Raw genomic sequence first — 19,659 nt, 5'->3', positions numbered from 1 at the left:
AACTAATTTGGGAAACTAACAACTGTTACAAATTTAATTCAAAATATGCGATTCATTAATTATCAATTTCTCTTTGTCAAAGTCAATGCATCATTTACCTGCATTAAAAATTTTACTCATTTGAGTCTATCGACCAAGTTCCAAAGCATTCCACATTTATAAAATGTGGTAGCGCAAATACTTATTGCATTTGTACTATATACTTTTTTGTACAGTAAATGAAATGAATTATTAAGCACTTTTTTGATAGGTCTGCAAACACTTCTTTTTATAGCAAGGACTGAAATGGTACATTATCAAAAAACAAAAAAAAACAAAACAAAAAAGAAACCTTCATAACACAGGTTTTAGAGCATATAGACTACAGAAGAGAGCAAGTGGATGCATGGATAAGCTTAGGAAGGCTCACTGGTTGTTAGTGTAGAAAATACCTATGACTCTATGAGCAAATTAGTGACAAATAAACAGACACACTCAGATTGGGAAAAAAAAATCACACAATGCAGAGCATAATCTTGAAATACTACACCTTTATGTTCCATGTCATAGTATCTCTGCTGCCAGAAGCTTCTGAAGGGGGCAATACCTGTGCCAGGTCCAATCAAGATGCAGGGTGCTGAGAGGTCATGAGGCAGATGAAAATTTGGTGCCCTGAAGAAGAAAATAAAATGACAGAGTCATTTTTCCCCTAAAGCGACTTTGGCAAACAATGCGTAGAAATATCATAATAATAAAAAATGACAGTGAAAGTAATAACATTTTTATGACAATATGGATTTATCAAATGCTAAAATACAGAAGTCTGTTATGGATGACTAATTTATTAATGCAAGGGGTCATATCATTAAACTCATGCTGTCTTTGCAGATAGGTAAACACAAGGCCAATTTCGACACTGAATAGGAACTGCTTGGCTAACAGTCTGTTCACTTACCAAACTGTTATTTATTTATTCATTCATTCATTCATTCATTCATTCATTCATTCATTCATTCTCTATTGATTGGATTAGTCCCACTAGGCTATTGGCCTCTTTTCAGGGGAGACGCAATGTAACCTGAAGTGATATTTCCACTACTAGGGGAAGTTTGCCCAAAGCATCAGGGAATATCCCCTACTTGTCATTGCTGTGAGTGTGACCCATTTTGTAGAAGCATGTCCTATTTCCATTCCAGGTGCAGGGGCAGCCTAGAGAAACAGGAAAGTAGATGGAGAGAGAAGGAGATAACTGAGTGGTGAGAGAAATGGAGGAGAAAGCTAATATTGAGAATGTTGTCAGGATTGTGAGCAGATATTTCAGAGAAATCTGTTTGATGGAGATGAGTCAGGAAATGATGGTTGTATAATTACAACCCTTTAGTTGGGAGGGTTGTGGGATGATTTACTTAAAGAAATAGTGATGCAGAGTGAGCCAGAAAATGAAGGAGATGTTTCTAGAGGGACATTATGGAGAAAATACAAAAGAAGGCTGCAGAGACAATTTTGAACAATAGTGGTGAGATGGAAAAGAAAACATATGCAAGGAAAATTAAAAGAAGGCAAAAGCAGAGTAGCAGAAAAGAAGGCAGAAGAAAATAAAATAAAAAAGTACTTAGTAAGGATTCAAAGTAAAGAAGACAAAGAAATGGGGATGTAAAAAGTGTGGGACAATTCAGTAGGTCCTTTGGGTGCAAAAGCGCTTGAGGTAAGACCATTTATTCTTATTAACAAAGAGACCTGTTGTGGTATTATATCTGAGACTATTTTTTCAATGGAAAATTTTCTTGGAGAAGACTGTAACCCAGAGAATCATTATGTGATGAAAGCATTTTACAGGGAAACAAGAAAGAAAATTAATGTACATTTTTTACAGAGTTGGAAAGAGAGACTTTGAAAGGACATTTGAAAATGTTATGTAAAGAAGTACTGGACATTGTAAATGTTTATGACAAAAGGGGTTTATGGACTGATAGGATTATAATATTTTGTTAAAAATAGAAAGAGAACAAAATATACTTACAACAAGCATGTTAAATATGGAGGGGGAATGGTAGTATCGTAAAATAATGGGGATGACCCCAAAACATGTTTTTTGTGTTAAAGAAAGATATTTGATAAGTTACTATTATAAAAGAAAATGATATATTTCTTGTGAAATGGGACATGATGCAAAAGATGTGAATTAAATGTTATAAATGTAACAAAATTGAACATTTATGGATGGATTGCAAAATGAAAATAAGTGTAAGGAAAAAGTTAAAGAACCAAAACAAAATAAATAAAACCACAGTCAATGGTAAACTCAGAGTCCAACTTTAATAAAATACAACAAACAACTTAATGCTTTCACCCTAATATTCACTGGGCATCATCAGTGTCATAATGATAAAATAACTTCCTATTTAAATATAGCATAATTTATACGTCAACCAATCAAAAAATATTTCCCATTTCAAACTCGTCACCATTGACTACATGGTTTAACCTCATAAGTGAATTTTATAACAGTAGTATATTATGTCATACTTAATATTATAAAAAATAATAAAAAATGGGGATGAGACACACCTGTCTACTAACAGTAATCGTCCAAAATACAAGTACAAAGTTAACTAAAACAATAATCAGCAGCTTCATACTAATTAAAAACATTCTATCACATTAGCCCTCTGTTTTAAAATAACTGAAATTGAAGCATGGTCATTCAAACCTGATTTCTGTGTTGCATTTAATCTGAGTTGCCATTTAGTTTCGCTTGCATCCACCTCAAGTTTGTCATTAACCCCTCTTTCATTAAAATTGACCCTATCAATGATAAAAAAATATAAATCTCTTAAAATTTTCACAGTTAACACTGTGCATATATAGGGCACTATGGACACTTTTGTTTTTTATGTCCCTTGTGTGTTCCGCAATTCTCTCCCACAGTCTACGTGTAGTTTTGCCTACATAATGTCCTGGGCATGCTGTACATGTTTATAAGTATACAACCATCTTAGTACTGCAATTTCAATGCCCTGGACATTTTAAAGTTTAATTGTACCCATTAACCAAAATGTAGATTCCATCATTAATTAATCTACAGTACCTGCAGGCTCCACATTTATACATTAGGGACCTATACTTTTCAGGGGGTCTTTCATTGCCCTCCAAAATATTTTTCAAATTCCTACCCCTACTATATGCAACTTTAGGTTTCTTTCCTAACATACTTTTCAAATTTTTGCCAAAGTTTAAATCCCATAATCTTGAGAGGAAGGATAAAAAAATGGTGTATCTTGGTTGTATTGAATGATGATTGCATCATTACCAAACAACATACATTCACAATCGTCCTTAATTTTGTCACCAATTTTCAAAATTGGGACAAGTGATGTATCCCTTTTCCTATAAACATCATTCCTGATGTTCAATAACAATTTCAGGGGATAACCCCTATCCTTAAACATACGTAGCAGGATCATCATTTTATCATGCAATATGGCAACATTACTGGTTAATTTAGACAGTCTCACCATTTGACCCTTTACTACACTTTTTTTCTGATGGGGTGGCAACTGTCACGATGGAGTAAAATATTCAAATATGTCTCTTTCCTATATATTCTACTTGGCAACTCACCAGTCATCCCATCCTTGGTCAAATGGATATAGGTTCATAGGTTCATAGGTTTATACTAGGCTATCTGCCCTAAGGCAGTTATAAGCCTAGCCCAAATTTTTGTGGCTTACGCCACCCCTTATATGAAAAAATACTGTGCCCATTAGTTTGTTGTGCCTCTGTCCAGCAGTGACACAGAGATGATTCCCAGGGTAAACCTACGATCTCCCATCCACAGGTCTAAATTTCTCTTGAACAGAGTCAGTGAGGTGCTCTGCCTCACATGGACCGGGATTCTATTCCACAGCATAGGGAGTCTCTGAGTGATAAATCTATCCCTCCAGCACGTCCTATTTATATTCATGCTAAGGTTTAAGTCGCTTGCTCTAGTGGTTTTGGTGGATTTGAATTTTTTGAGGTGGAGCATGTCCATTAATTCCGGGTTGGACATGGCCTTGTATGTCAGGCACATGTCACCTCTGAGCAGACGGTATGCGACTGAATAGAGCTGGAGTTTCTTCAATCTGGCAGCATATGACAGATTTTGGAGTCCCTTTATCCTTTTGGTGAGGAACTTTGGGGTCTCTCCAATTGCTGCAGATGTCGGGTGAGATACATCCCGAATGGGGCATTGTACTCGATCATTGGTCTGATAAGTGAAGAGTACAGGGAACAATGACCTCACTAGATCTGGATGTGAATCCCTTCATGATCAGGTGGGCAATGTAGAAGGTCTTTCTAACCACTTTAGCAACGTGAGTGTCAAAAGAAAGGCCACTGTCAACCTGGGTCCCCAGGTCCCTGATAACCTCTTCTGTGCTTAGTGGATTGCCACCTATATGGTAGCTTGGGGTTACCTTGTTTTTCCCGAAGGGTATGACTATACATTTTTGGCGCTTAACTTCAGGCCATGGCTCTGGCACCAGCTATCTGTTTCCGTGAGTCCCTTCTGAAGGATATCCGTGTCCGATGCACTTTCCACTATGGCGCCAGTTTGCAGTCGTCTGCAAACTTTGTCAGCCAAAGTCCTCCCATGTTGGCCTGTACTTCTGAGAAGTAGATGCCAAACAATAGGGGGCCAAGGACCGAGCCCTGTGGGACACCACTTGTGACCGGCTTGGAGTCTGACATAGCGCCAGCAACTCTAACCCTGTGGGTTCTGTCCTTAAGCCAGTTTGCAACCCATCTTGTGACATATGGGTTTACATTTAAGCTGGTAAGTTTTTCTACAATACCCGAGTGGGGTATTGTGTCGAAAGCCTTTGCAAGGTCAAGGTAGGCTGTATGAACTGCCTTTCCCTCATCAATGGCCTTGGTGACTGTTTCGAAGAAGTCGACCAAGTTCAAAAGGCATGATCTTCCCTTGACAAAGCCAAACTGGGTCGGGTCCAATGTCTGCAAGTCTCCTATATCTTTGTTTATGAGCTCCATTATGATCCTCTCCATAGCTTTGCAGACTAGACTTGTTAAGCTTATGGGGCGGTAATTACCAGGGTCTGTAGAGGCGCCGCGTTTGTGGAGTGGGACCACAGTTGCTGTACGCCACTCCTTGGGCACGTATCCTGTGGTAAGGCTGAGATTAAACAGCTGCCTTATGTGCGGGTTTAATTCCTCATTTAGCTCGTGTAGCACACAGCCGGGGACACCATCCGGTCCCATTGATGCTGTGTTTTTAGCTTTAGAGAGAGCAGCTTTCACCTGCGCATTTGAGATGTCCGGGAGGCTACACTCGGCTGGGATAGTTATCTCTCCTTTACGGGGGGAGAGGCGTGAAGTTTGCACTGAACCTGTCTGCCAGTATGTTGGCAATGTCTGTGGGTTCAGTGATTTTTGTATCATTTTGGACTAATTCTGAGCATATCTGGGAGTTTCCACCCAGGTTCCTAACATAGCTGAAAAAGGCCTTATGATTGTCCTTTGAATCCATGGCAATTTTTCTCTCAAAATTGGCCTTAGTTGATTTTATGAGTGCTCGTATTTTTTACTAATAATGATCAGGGGTGACTTCCCTTTTATGAATTTTGTTCTATCATGTAATAGCTTTCTCCTCTTATTGTAAAGTTTGTTAATGGCTGGGGTCCACCAGACTGGACGATTGCCCTTTGTGGAAAGAGTCTTGGTTTTATTTGGGATTGCCTGATCCATGCAGTCCTGGAGGTGTTCATAGAAGGCATTTGTAAGGGCTTCCGCAGCTTGGGTTGTGGTTTCCACTGGCTCAGGGGCCTTGAAGGATACCACACCAGTCTTGAGTAGTGTGAAGTTTGCTTTAGAGAAGTTCTTCACTATGGTCTTTTGTTTGGGGTGGGGCGGATGTGGATTTCCAGTGAGATTAGTTTATGATCAGATCTCACCAATGAGGAATATACTTCTGGTGTGGAGCATTTTGTCCCCATGTTTGTGACAATGAGATCTAGTATATTTTCTCCTCTCGTGGGAACAGTGACTAGCTGTTCCATGGCATTTGAATTTATGAACTCCAGGAACCGTTGGGCTAGAAAGTTAGGGCTTGAGTAATGTTCCCAGTCTATATTCGGGTTGTTGAAGTCACCCAATATGATGGTGTTTGGAGATACATTTATACCCTCCAGTGTCTTCAGGAAGGCTGTGTGGGGTTCCTGAGTTTGAGAGGGTGGCCTGTAGCATGCTACAATTTGTAGAGCAGTTTTGCCTATGGTTAGTTGCACCTGGATGGTTTCTGAAGCTTCGTGCATTGCCACCAACCTGGAGGTGTGGGTATACCTTATGAATATGGATACACCCCCTCCTTTTGTGGTGTGGTCCGGGTTTTGTGGCCGGAACGCATGATATGAGGTAAAACCTAATAGTGCCGGGGTGCTCTCAGGAACCTTGAACCAGGTTTCAGTTACAGCACAGACATTGATGTTCTCCATACTGAGAAGGGCCTCGAGTGCGTGCATTTTGAGATTTAGACTTCTGGCATTGAGCAGCATTACCCTCAGTTTCTTCCCATTTTTGTTTTCTAGGGTAGTAGGTTTAGAATTTGAGCCTTGCCTAAAAAGGCACTATGGGGGTGGCAAGAGCCTTAGCCAATATCCGGAATCCCAGGGGTGACAGGTGCAAGCCGTCCCTTGCGAAGCAGCGTGGCTTGTCAAGCATGTCATCCCAGGCAGACAGACACTGGATCCCCTTTGAATGACACCAGACATTAAGCCAATTGTTAAAGCTGATCATCTTGTCTCTATATTGTGGCATCATTCTTGGTGAAGGAAGGATACTGCTCATAGAGGAAATCCATCTCATTCCTGTGCAATTTGTAGGTGAAAGCCAAGAATGGGGTTGTCGCAGTCAAATACTCAACAAAAGCTGGTATTTTCCCCCTCCTCACCATGCCACAAAATAAGTATGTCATCCAGAAACCTAGCATACAGTAATATCTTTGCCATAAAGGTTGAGGAGAAAATATGAGATTTTTCTCATTTTAATAATACTGGATTGGCAAAAACTGGGCACATTTGGCACCCATTGCTACACTTGCAATCTGGTGGAAGAATTCTCCCTCAAAAGTTATAAAATTATTCACCAATATCACCTCCATAAGTTCAGTTTTATTAAAGTTGGACTCTCTGAGTTTACCTCTGACTGTGGTTTTATTTTATTTTGGTTCTTAGTTTTTGGCCATTTTTGGCTTTTTCTTTTATTTATTAAAAAGAAAAAGAAAGAGAATAAAATGAACAACATCAAGAAATTTTAGAAGTAATAGAACTAGAAGAAAAATTAGATCAGAAAAAATAATAAAGAGGACATAGAAGAAGGTTCTGAAATAAGTGACGAAGAAGACATAAGTTGAGAGGTAGTAAAAGAAAAAAAATTCTATTGGTAAAATGGTAAAAGATAGGAAAAGAAAATTTAAAGGAATACATTCAAAAGAAATAAAATAGGTAATGGATGTAAAATAATATGTACAGCTAATGATTGGGGGTTGGTAATAGTTAAGTTGTTTGACTCCCAGTTACAAGGTACAGTGTTTTATTCTTACCTTTGGGAGGGGGATTGGCTAGGCTTAGCATGGTCTATTAAGAAAGCTAGCCCACAAATTAGTTATGAACTTATGAAACCATGAACCTAAGGAAAATGGAAAATGCTAATTTTAGACTGCTTTCTGTAAATATGAATATTATTAAGAATATAATAATAAGAATAGGGACTTTGGAGTTGTGTAATACATGTGATATACATATAATTATATTAGAATTCACAAGGTTTTCAACAAAAGAAGAAAAATTACCAAGAGAGGGAGGAAGGATAATCTGCAATTTAGGAAATGGGAGATATTCTGGAATAGTCATATTCTTTAGAAATACATTAAAGATATTAGATGTAACTTTGACAAAAAGGGAAGAGTAACCATTGTAGATTTAAAATGGAAAGAACAAGTATATAAATTTATAATATTATATGCTTATTCCCACTGTAATTAAAGAGAAAACTTATTTCATCAGATTTTAGACTTTGTAGTGATAAATATGAATATTATAATAACAGGATATTTTAATTGTGATTTAAGAGGCAAGCATAAGATGAAAGGAAATGATATAAGAAAAATGTTAAAGGTTGTACGATGTGGTAAGTTAAAACTTTGTGGCAACAATTCATGGACTTACAAAAGGGGTATGTATAAAATGAAATATATTATTTTATAGTGTCAGAAGGTTTTTTTATAGGAGAAGGGGAGATAGTTGAAAAAGGATTTTCTGATCATCTTGCAATATGGCTAAAGATAACGGAACATACAGAATATATAAAAATAGGCAAAGGAATAGAAAAGATAAACAAGAAAGCATGCAATGAAGAAGGAAAAATATAAGTAATACAGTTATAGAAAAGTCATATTACTATGAGAACATGTTATAAAAGTTGGTCTAACTGGTGGATGATATTTAAGGAAATATAAAAAAAATTATAAAGGCAATATGATATGAGAAAAGTAGAGAAAGAAAAATATGAAAAAACATATAACAATGCATTGGAAGATTTCGAACATTATGATAGAAAATACTTTGACAAAGAAAAATAATGATATGAAAGAAATCAAGAAAAAAAATACAAGAATTGTTATATAAGCAAATATGTTTTTTATAAGGAAAATGAGAAGATTTGAGGTAGTTAAGCAGATTAGAAAAGGAAGATTGTAGTATAATGAGAGAAATTAAAAAGGCAAAAGGAGAAATAAAAAGAACACATGAAAAGATCATGAATAATGTAGTACAATATGTACAAAATGTTTAAAGAAAAAAGAAAGTAATGAAAAAAACATGAAAACTAAAAAGTTTTCAGAAAAAGAGAATAAAGAGTTGGAAAATGAGATTTCTTTAAATGAGCTAGATAAAGTATTAGGACAAGTAAATATAGCTTTGGCTGCAGGATCAGATAGAAGAGGGTATGAAATGTATAAAAATTTAAAGGATTGGCAAACAATGTTTTTAAAGATTTTGAATGAATGGTTAAATGAAGGTTTTTATATCTAAAGAATTATGCAGAGGAATACTTAAATTCATATGGAAGAAGGAAGATAGAAGACAATTATAAAACAGAAGACCAATAGTGAAACTACTGACAAAACTGTAAAACTGAATAACCATAAACACATCTGTACTTACAAGACTGAATTGACTTAAAACTCAAGTGTATTAAAAGTATAGTCCTTTTATTCCCAGACAATAATAGAACTTCTTCAGAAGAGTTCTGAAGAAGTTCAATTATTGTTTGGGAATGAAAGTGCTTATATGTGGTTGTTCAGGAGGCCAATATAACTGAATAATAATGATTATAATATATTTATGAAAATAATACAAAAGAACTTTGAAATTAAAATAGAAATTATTATGGAAGATATTAAACGTAGCATAAAGAGGAATGGTTGTCATTAATTATTAATGATAGAGAAATTGTAGATGATATTATGAATAGAAAAAAAAAGAAATAAAAATCATGATAGAAGACCTTAATAAAGCATTTGCTACAAATGGACATGAAATCATATGGGTAATAATGAAAGAATATTGGTGAGAAAGTTAAGAAATTATGTATTCTAGCGTATAGAAATAATAAAGTAAAACACTTACAAGTGTTTTGTTAAGCCAAGAGGTACCTGTGAAGAATGTTGTAAGACATGGATGTCCAATGAGTTGTATACTCTTTGCAATAGTTATGAATGTGATAGTATGTAAATCAAATTACATAATGAAGGCGGTGAAGTATATAACACCTAAAGCATAATAAATTCCAGTTTTGTTAACATAGGCAGATGACATTATAATAATTGCAAAAATCAGAAATTGATAAAATAAGTCATAATTTACAGAAATGAGAGTCTAGAGGTGACAGGGATGGCTTTATGTAAAAAGAAAAGTAAAGGCTTTGGTGATGTAGTAAAGATAGAGAGTATATATATTACAATGAATGAAATTTCTGTGTTAGGTATAACATTTGGCAATAAAGTTTTAAGTAGAATTCAATGGGGAAAACAATAGAATACATATATAAAACAAACTTGTCTTTTCTGGAGAACATATAAATTATCATTCAGAGAAAAGGCTTATTTGATAAACTCAGTACTGATGGAAAAAATAGCATACTTATCAAGTGTATTTATGTTGCCAAACTTTTCAAGTGTATGTTGCCAACAGTATTTAAAAAGGAATTATTGCAGATATTTTTCATTTATATGGGATTCTAGATTAATCCAAGTAAAAAGATGATTTTTGTATGTAAATAGAGAAAGGAGGTTTAGGGTTAATTAACCCAGCAGTATATACTGCTTCATTAAATTTGTACAAAATGTTAAAAATGGTTAAATAAAAAGATGATAGATTAGAAGTAAAATTGTATAGATATAAGTATAATAAATGTTGGGTAAATATAATTATGATAAATTCTGGGGTATGGTAAAAGAGATACAGAATGTATAAATGAAGAAATTAAATGTTATCAAAAAATATTTTTGTAAAAAATTAAAATTGACAATATAGAAAAAGAAAAGTATGGTATAAGAATGTAATGATAAAACATTATTGTGTGAAACCATGGGAAAATCTTACATATGAAAAAATTAAAGCTAAGAAGTAAATGGTGTAAGCAGAAAGTAGAATATCAAGATTTTTTCTGGAGATTACCTGTAAAAAGAAATATGCCATATAAAAAGAAGAATGATATATTTACATTGTCAAGAAGAAGAAACTATAGAATGTGTTTTCGAAATGTTAAAGAGTAAAAAAGTTATGGGTAAAACTACATAAAAAGATTTTTTGAAGATATAAAAGAAGTGGATAAAATAAACATGGACATAAGAATGGAAATTATAAGAATAGAAGTAACGAAAATGTTAAAAATTTCATTTTATGTCATATGGGTTACATGGAATGAAAGAATAAATGAAATTATTTTTAATGGTAAATGGATTTTAGAAACATTATTAAGTAAAATCAGATGGTGGTCATGGAAAAAGGGTGGGGTCTAAGAGGGATGAAAATGTAGTATGATTGCAAAGGAAATTATGAATATGCTAAATGCATTTGTATATCTATATAGTTGTACATTTATAAATATGTTGTAAATATGAATGTTTTTTTGTATTTAAATAAAGGACCCTACTCATTAGGAGAGTCCTTGATCTGTTTTGTTCCTAGTGCAGTGGCAACTGTGAGAATAGCACTCAAGGAGGTCCAAGATGGCCAATAGCACAGAGCCAAATGTCAGTGCAGTACTTGAGGCTCTACAAGATTCTGAGGAGCTGTCTCCTCACAATTTGTTTCATTGGAAGCAAATGTTCGCAACAATGGTGGATGTGTTAGTAAAACCTTCCAGTCAGGAGCAATGCAGGATGATATTTTGTATACATTGTTGTTGCTGAGTGAGCCAGAGAGTAGAAAAGATGTTTCATGGGGTGAAATTATAGACAAACTTCTATCAGAGAAATTGGAAGCTATTTTGAAAGAAGATTGACAAACAAAGAAATCAAATGCCAAGACTGTTAAATATCATGGAAAGTGATGAGAGATGAAAAGAACTTTCAATTGCAATTAAAAGAAATGTATGGTGAGAATTCAGAACAAAGACAGAAAACAAATGGACAGGTATGACATTTGGAATAATTTAATGCTCACATTGGCAGTGAAGGCTCAGGAGGTTAGAGTTTTTATTATTATTCATAAAGTAACATTTTGTGACATTATTTCTGAGACTGGTTTTGTCCTGAAAGGTTTTTGGGGAAGAGTATAAGAAGAAAAAGAATCCATGGAATTTTTATGTGGTTAAAGCATTTCACAGAGAATCAAAAAAAAGAAAATGCATGTTCAATTTCAAACTAAAGTTGAAGTTGAAACAGAGACTTTAAAGAGACATTGCAAACTTTGTAAAGACGTAATGGACATTAGCAAAGTCTATGATACCAAAGGATTACTGAGTGTGTGCGGGGGTCGGGTGAGGAGTGGGGACTGTCATATTGTACTGAAAATGCTGCTTTACTTAAACTGTTTTTTTTTTTTTTTTTGCTGTTGTGACTGTGATTTTCTGCACTTTGAATTTCTAGTACTTCTGCATTTTATAGCATAGGCTAGATTCAGGCTTGCTGAATCTAGACTGTATGGTATAATTTGAGTACTAAAACCAGCCATCTTACATTAAGAAGCCCCCCCCCCCGCACCCTTGTGGCAGAAGTGTGCAGCCAGGGAACCATGTAAGTTGAGGATTGCTGGAATAAGACCCAGTATTGTTTAACTTTGCTTGTATTTAAGTGTCATGTTTGTACGGGTTTGCTCAGAGATTGCACTGCTGCTCCTGTGAGCAACTCAGTTGTGCATTGTGAAGTACTGATGCAATTTTCTAGCCCTAGTCCTCCATAGAATAGCCATTTTTGTTTTGTTAGTCTTACAGCATAACCTGGTACATCTAGCCTACTCCCCACAGTATATACCTGCCATAATGGACTGACAGTTTCCCATCATTTCTTCAGCCAGTCTGATTGACATGGGCAGCATGAGGCAATGTAGCAATTGCCTCATGTATACTAACAACAAGTTACTCCTAAAACAAATACAACATGTGAGAGATGTGTCTATACTATGAATTTGGAATCAATTCTCTCACATAACAACAAAGCAGGTATCAAACAGGTTGTCAGCACACACACTTACCTCATGCACATAACAAGCTCACAACTTATAAACCCACATATGTGGAGGTACTGTCTTGAAGCCTATCTAAAATTCAGAGACCTCCCAAGGGCAAACCTACTGCAAATACTGTAGACCCAACAGAATCCACTACACATAATAATACACACAACAGTGTCTCATCCAATAAGCTCCTAAGGCAAAACACCACAAAACCAAATGCCTTGGTCATAGATGACTCTATAGTGAGACACACACATGTCCCCCTAACCAGGCTGGACAAGAAGAAGGTCACAGTCAGCTGCCTGTCAGGTGCCAGGATCCACCAGATCATGCATGCACTCAACTCTCTCAACAAGTACTGTTATGAATCTTTCATAGTCCATGTTGGAGTGAATGACTTGAGACATACCTCACTGTATATGAAGAGAAACATGATAGAACTCTCTGATTAGCTGTCCCAGGCAGGTATGTCCCTAGTCCTAAGCAGCATTCTACCTTCACCCAGGATGATGCCGCAATATAAACAAAAAAATGATTGACTTCTACAATTGGCTTAGCTTCAGGTAGCAGTCCAGGGGGATCCAATATCTGTTATCCTGGGAAGATATGAAAAGTTAGTAGTAAATTTACTAAAGTACAAATATAAGTAGCATTGGGATATGCAAAAAAAAATCAAAAGAGGAAAAGCATGTTTGAATTAAGTAATGAGATATTATCAAAAAAAATTCTGTTATGGAAAATAAAAATGTATCATACAGCATTATTATGTTAATCATTGGGCTTGAGATAGAGAATGAAAATCTTAAACCAACAAAAGTACAAAAAGTATGGTATAATAAGCAAGTAGAATGCCAAGACTTATAGGGAGATTGGTGATTAATAAATTACGAGTAAAAGGGAGCTATGCCATATAAAAATCAGTGAAAGAGTTTGTATATATTGTAGTAAAGAACACACTACAGAACACATTTTCTTACAATGTGTAAGGGTTGCAAAATTGTGGGAAAAATTGAATAAATATGGATATGATTATGTGTGGATATTATAGCCATAAAGATAAGGAATATGTTAGTAAGATAGATAACATATTATTTTATGTTGTGTGGACCATTTGGAATGGAAGCTAAATCATGTTTACTGGTAAATGGAGACTAGAAGTAATTTTAAGAAAACTTAGATGGTTGTTGTGGGAAAAGGAGTGGGTTCAAATAAAATAATGAAGACAGAATATTAATATAATAATGAAAAGCAAGATATCTATGATTGTATGACAATAACTGAAAGGAATGGAAATGTGTACACTATATACATTAGTAAATATGGAAGTTTGTAAATAGTATTGTATATAATGTATTTTTAAATGAAGAGCCCATGCAATATGAATAGTAAAGGATATGCGATGTCAGGAAATTATTATATACTCCGATATTGAAAGAGCAAAGCTCAATCATGAAAATAAGAAAATGGTTGTGGAATAAAGGGTGGGGAGGATAAGTAATACAATATATTTATTAATCAAATGTGATTTAAATGAGATTTTGTATGTGGTAATGAGATTTGAAAAATATTTTGTAAAACATAATCTGAAAGTGATGTAAACAAAAAATTAAAATCTGTGATGTGTGAAAAAATAAAGTCCCTTTCACCTGTCCCCTGCACCTTTCAATAGTTGTCATGGGATCTTTTACATCCTCTTGAGCTACCACCAAATCAAGGAGATGGGACCTTGGTTTAATGTCTCATTGAAGGTTAACACACTTAGGAGTATATCATCCTCCTAATCCTGCACTGCAGCTTTGGCAATGTAATCACTGGGAGTGGGAAAAGAACCCGCAACCTTCTGGTCGTCTAGCAACAAAGGTAAGAGAGCACTACCTACTGCACTACTGATACTGCTGGACTACCTGCTTAACCTTCTTAATCAACAGTATTTTTCTTTTTATCCCTCCATCATTAATAAGAATTGCCTTATGTCCAAGCAACACATTCATGAATTATGGGATTGTTTTTCATCATAATGACTTCAGCCTTTACCACCCTTTCTGAGAACTAATCCTTAAATCATGTCTTCCATCAGTGAATAGATGAGGATGAAAGAGGACTGACCAGGTAGAAGGCAACACTTTGGGTCTTAATAAGTGGTTTCCTCCTGGGAAGAACTAATAGAAATACAACTTTTGATTACAGCAGCATAGAGCATGCTGGAAAACCTTTCATGTGCAGGCACCTCAAGCATACTGGGAAACCTTTCATGTGCAGGCACCGCAAGCATACTGGGAAACCTTTCATCTGCAGGCACTGCAAGCATACTGGGAAACCTTTCATGTGCAGGCACCGCAAGCATACTGGGAAACCTTTCATGTGCAGGCACCGCAAGCAATGATAGCCCAGCAACAGAAAATAAGGGAAAGCAAAACTTCATAAAAAAGAGGTGGGCAGCTGGGAAATAGTGAATACAATCCACGAGTTTTAATTTTAAATTGTATTATTGACCTTTAAGATGGGTAGATAAACAGTGATGCTGTAAATATGTTTTTTGTTGGTTAACCTTCGGTCTTCCAAGTCAGCTTTCAGGGAATCCGTAAGATAGCTACAGGTTACATCAATGAGTGGGAATATCGCAGCACGGCACATGCTTAGTGAGGGTGCCTCAAAGATGGGCTTAAATAGTGAGAAATCGACAGAGAAAGAAATTAAATACATTGTCGTATAAAATGTAAATTAAATAAGGCATTTAGACAACACCTTCACCCTGGCAGACACATTTTCTCAATCAGTTCTAGTCTTGCCTGCTCTTTGTTAGTGTTAGTTTGATGTAAGTATACTACAGTTGTATACTTTGTGTAGAAGATTTATATCAATTTACTTTCTTCCACTGACAGTTAAGATAAAGTTAATTTGACTTCATCTGTAATCTATACACTTCTAGTGACGTATAGTCAGACATGGCTTGAAATTAAGAGGTTTAGACAGGACTATTTTCTGTGTGAGAGGGTGGCAAATCCTCAAATTGTTTAATTGGTGAGGCTTCCTGGCATAAGTATATTTATGATTCTGTTCCTTCAGCATAGTACAAGCTGGGCTGCTATACTCACTAAATATCTATAGCTGATAGGGAACTGTTTTCTTATCTTTTGTCAGATCTTTTGAATTTGCAGTTATTTGTATTTTCACTAAGTGCCTTTCATTAAGAACAGACATTTTTATTGTATACACGTCATAATGTATCGTTTTTGTTCTTTTTGATTTTTCCTTAATAAATGTAAAACATTACTTTTGTTATTCAGCTCAAGTGACTAATACACCAAAGGTAGTTTTGTTTTCAGCCTTCTACCAATCTGAAGTTCAGACGGTGAAAGACCTACTCTCTGAAGCAATTAATCTGTATATTCAAGAGCAGAGATACAACACCAGCCTGTTACTGGTAAAATTTCACATCTTGTCATGATTTTTTGTATAGACTGCACTGGTCTCTCTTGATCTCCCTATTGTTTTGTGGATAATGAACCTAAGGTTGCATATCTAAATTCACATTTTTTTTTATTTATTTTTTAACCAGGTAGGTGTACTGGACACAATTGACCCTTTTTAGTAATGACCTAGGAACACTACCTAATCCGGTGAATTGCTCAGGGTTAGACTTGTGAAACACAGGTGGGTGGAATAAAACCTGGCATCAAGGGCTACAAGAAGCAGCTCACAAACAGCTCAGAGGCTTAATCCTTTGCAAGTGGTCCTTATGCATGGCTACTACTGCATCAATAAATAAACAGAAATTTACTGTACAGAAACTATGAAAGCAGCTGGAAAATGCCAAGAAAATATGACTGAGATAATACAAAAGTCAGGAAAATGAGTTTACTGCTTCTCTAAAAGTGATCCATCTACTCGATTCTAATTAGCATGAACTGGGTTCCATAATTGCACCTATGCAAATAAATACACAGTAGCTAAGCTTGTTACCTCATTTCTAACTGTTGGAAATGCTAACATAGTTATTGCAATGAAGACATGGTTGCATTATATAAAAGACAGAATGATGGGTACACTGATTAGAACACTGCAGCTTTGTAATGTGAATTATGATATTATGATTACTGTATCAATTCATATGCATTAAAAGTGCATAAAATGTCATGGCTTCAAAGTACAATGTGGGACACTGTAGTGGGAGGTGTTTAATGTTTCCTCCTGCTATGGGCCATGTGTTATATCTTTAGCAATGATACAAAGCACAAGGAAATTGTGCCATGGCACAGAAGGATAAATCCAAAATCCTGACTAGAGCCCATCTAACCCGAGTTTGATTAGTGACTTGGCTGCTTTGCAGGACAGGCATGGAGGAAGGGCATGCTCATCCCCTAGTGAGGTACTATGCTGGCTGTGGCACTCCCAGAACTCTGGCAAAGGCTGAAGCTCACAGAGAATAATGACACTGCTGGACAGGGGGGAATAGACCACATGTGGACTCCCTATGCTCCTGAGGTGGGGCATACACTCAGGGCTATTCCACATTGCTTGCCTAGCCTGACAATGATGCTGGCATGGAGTAGAGAGATTGTGGGCTAAGAAAAATCTCAGAACTGTGAGAATGATGGCACCAGTGCCAAATGTTCAACTGTCCCTTCCATCATCCAAGCATAAATAAATATCCATTATGTTTTTCTTTTTTCTTTATTTGCCCCTTCTATTTCTTGATTATCAGCCCGTTCCTGTCCAATTGTCTCATTAATTTTTAATCATCAAGGTAAGGCTCAGTCAGAAGGGGCCATTATTTTGACAGCCATTAGAGGTTGCTTGATCTTTTTCTTGTTTTTATTCCCACGTCTGGAGGCTGGGATGACATCTTCTCATTTCTACACAGGTGCTCCTCCAAGCTGTCCTGAAACATTCCCTAAATCCTGCACAATGGTTTCCTAAGTCTACTCCAGGAGGGGAAATCACACTGCGTTGTGTCCCTCTGAGTGCATGCAGAGCTTCCATTGCCCTTGGAGAGGTGAGTGAGCCATGACCCTTTACCACACCCCAACCTGCCTGGCTGTTCTAGTGCCAAAGATGCTAAAAGAAGGTTTCATGAGACACATTTACAGCTCAATCCCTCTCCACTACAGCCCCAGGCAAATCCACACTAAGTTGAGCTACTGGGCCTGGAGGAAAGACTTGGTCTTTGGGGCAGCAGGAGTGAAGCCTGATGGTCATAAGTGCTACTGGGAAACAAAAATACACACATAAAAAATAAAGATGCTAATTCTTTTTAGAAAACATAAATCTTAATGCAACAAATAGCTGTTTTGAAATGTTTTTTCTGTAGCATTGTAGGGTATCAAGGATGTACAAACTAAGAAAAATGTGTAAAACAAAACTGAACTCTAAAAGCAGCAGGCAGTGAATTTGCTCCACTCTATGGTACATAGTGGTTCTATGTGCTCTGCAAAAGCTTAACTACATACATGCATACATAAATAAATAAATAAAACTATGGACTGCCCAGCTGATCTTATTAAATACTGTTTTTGCAAACATGTATGTGCTTAGCACAGCTCTTCATATCTTGTTAAAGTGAACTCTTCTGGGTCTACTTCTTCTTCTTCTTTTGGCTATTCCCATTAGGTGTCATCACAGAGGATCATCTGTTTCCATTTCTTTCTGTCCTCTGCATCTTGCTCTGTCAAATCAGCCATCTGCATGTCCTCTCTCACCACATCCATAAACCTTATCTTAGGCCTTCTTCTTTTCCTGTTACCTGGCAGCTTCATCCTTAGCATCTTTTTCCCAATATACTCTGCATCCCTTCTCAGCACATGTTCAAACTAACGCAATCTCGCTTCTCTGACTTTGTCTCCAAACCATCAAACCTGAGCTGACCCTCTAATATACTGATTCCTAATTCTGTCCATTCTCATCACACACAGTGCCAATCTTAACATCTTTAACTCTGCCAACTCTAGCTCTGATTCCTGCCTTTTTGTAAATGCCACCATATTCAACCCATATAACATAACTGGGCTCACTACTCTCTTGTAGACCTTCCTTTTTACTCTTACGGGTACCCATCTGTCACAAATCACTCCTGACACTCATCTCCACCCACTCCACCCTAATTGCAGTCTCTTCTTCACCTCTCTTCCACACCCACCATTACTCTGAACTGTTGATCCCAAGTATTTAAACTCATCCACCTTTGCCAACTCTACTGCCTGCATCCTCACCATTGCCCTATCCGTCCTCCCATTCACACACATATATTCTCTCTTAGTCCTGCTGACCTTCATTACTCTCCTCTCTAGAGCATATCTGCACCTCTCCAGGGTCTCCTCAACTTGTTCCCTACTGTCACTACAGATCACAATGTCATCCCCAAATATTATAGTCCATGGGGACTCCTGTCTGATCTCATCTGTCAACCTGTCCATCACCACTGCAAATAAGAAAGGGCTCAGAGCTGATCCTTGATGTAATCCTACCTCCACCTTAAATGCGTCCGCCACGTCTACTGCAGACCTCACAGCTGTCACACTATCCTCGTACATATCCTGTTCCACTCTTAAATACTTCTCTGCCACTCCCGACTTCCTCATACAATACCACAACTTCTGTCTAGCATCCTGTCATGTGCATTCTCTAAATCAACAAAGACGCAATGCAGCTCCTTCTGACATTCTCTATACTTCATCAACACTCTCAGAGCAAACATCATATCTGTAGTGCTCTTTCCTGGCATGAAACCATACTGCTGCTCACTAATCATTACCTCCCTTCTTAACCTAGCTTCTACAACTCTTTCTCATAATTTCATGCTTTGATTGATCAATTTTATCCCTATGTAGTTACTACAGCTCTGCACATCATTGTTATTCCTACAACTTGGTACCAAAACACTTCTCCACTCCTCAGGCATTTCACTTTCCAAGATTTCATTAAACTATCTGGTTAAAAACTCCACCGC

At 36.6% G+C, this 19,659-nt stretch overlaps 1 protein-coding gene across 1 annotated transcript in view; it reads right to left on the bottom strand.

The window, feature by feature from the left end:
* LOC122797801 (nitric oxide synthase, brain-like) overlaps positions 1-19,659 on the bottom strand; it is a 317,433-nt gene that overhangs the window by 17,346 nt on the left and 280,428 nt on the right. Inside the window, exon 20 of the mRNA XM_044066321.1 lies at positions 530-651. Within this exon, the coding sequence (XP_043922256.1) occupies positions 530-651 (122 nt within the window). The remainder of the gene's footprint in view (positions 1-529; positions 652-19,659) is intronic.

This window comes from Protopterus annectens, chromosome 3.part1, assembly GCF_019279795.1.
Source record: "Protopterus annectens isolate FY-2018-M chromosome 3.part1, PAN1.0, whole genome shotgun sequence".
Classification (NCBI taxonomy): domain Eukaryota; kingdom Metazoa; phylum Chordata; order Ceratodontiformes; family Protopteridae; genus Protopterus; species Protopterus annectens.
Note: the sequence above shows the minus strand (reverse complement) of the source record. Positions and strands in the feature narration are given on the sequence as shown.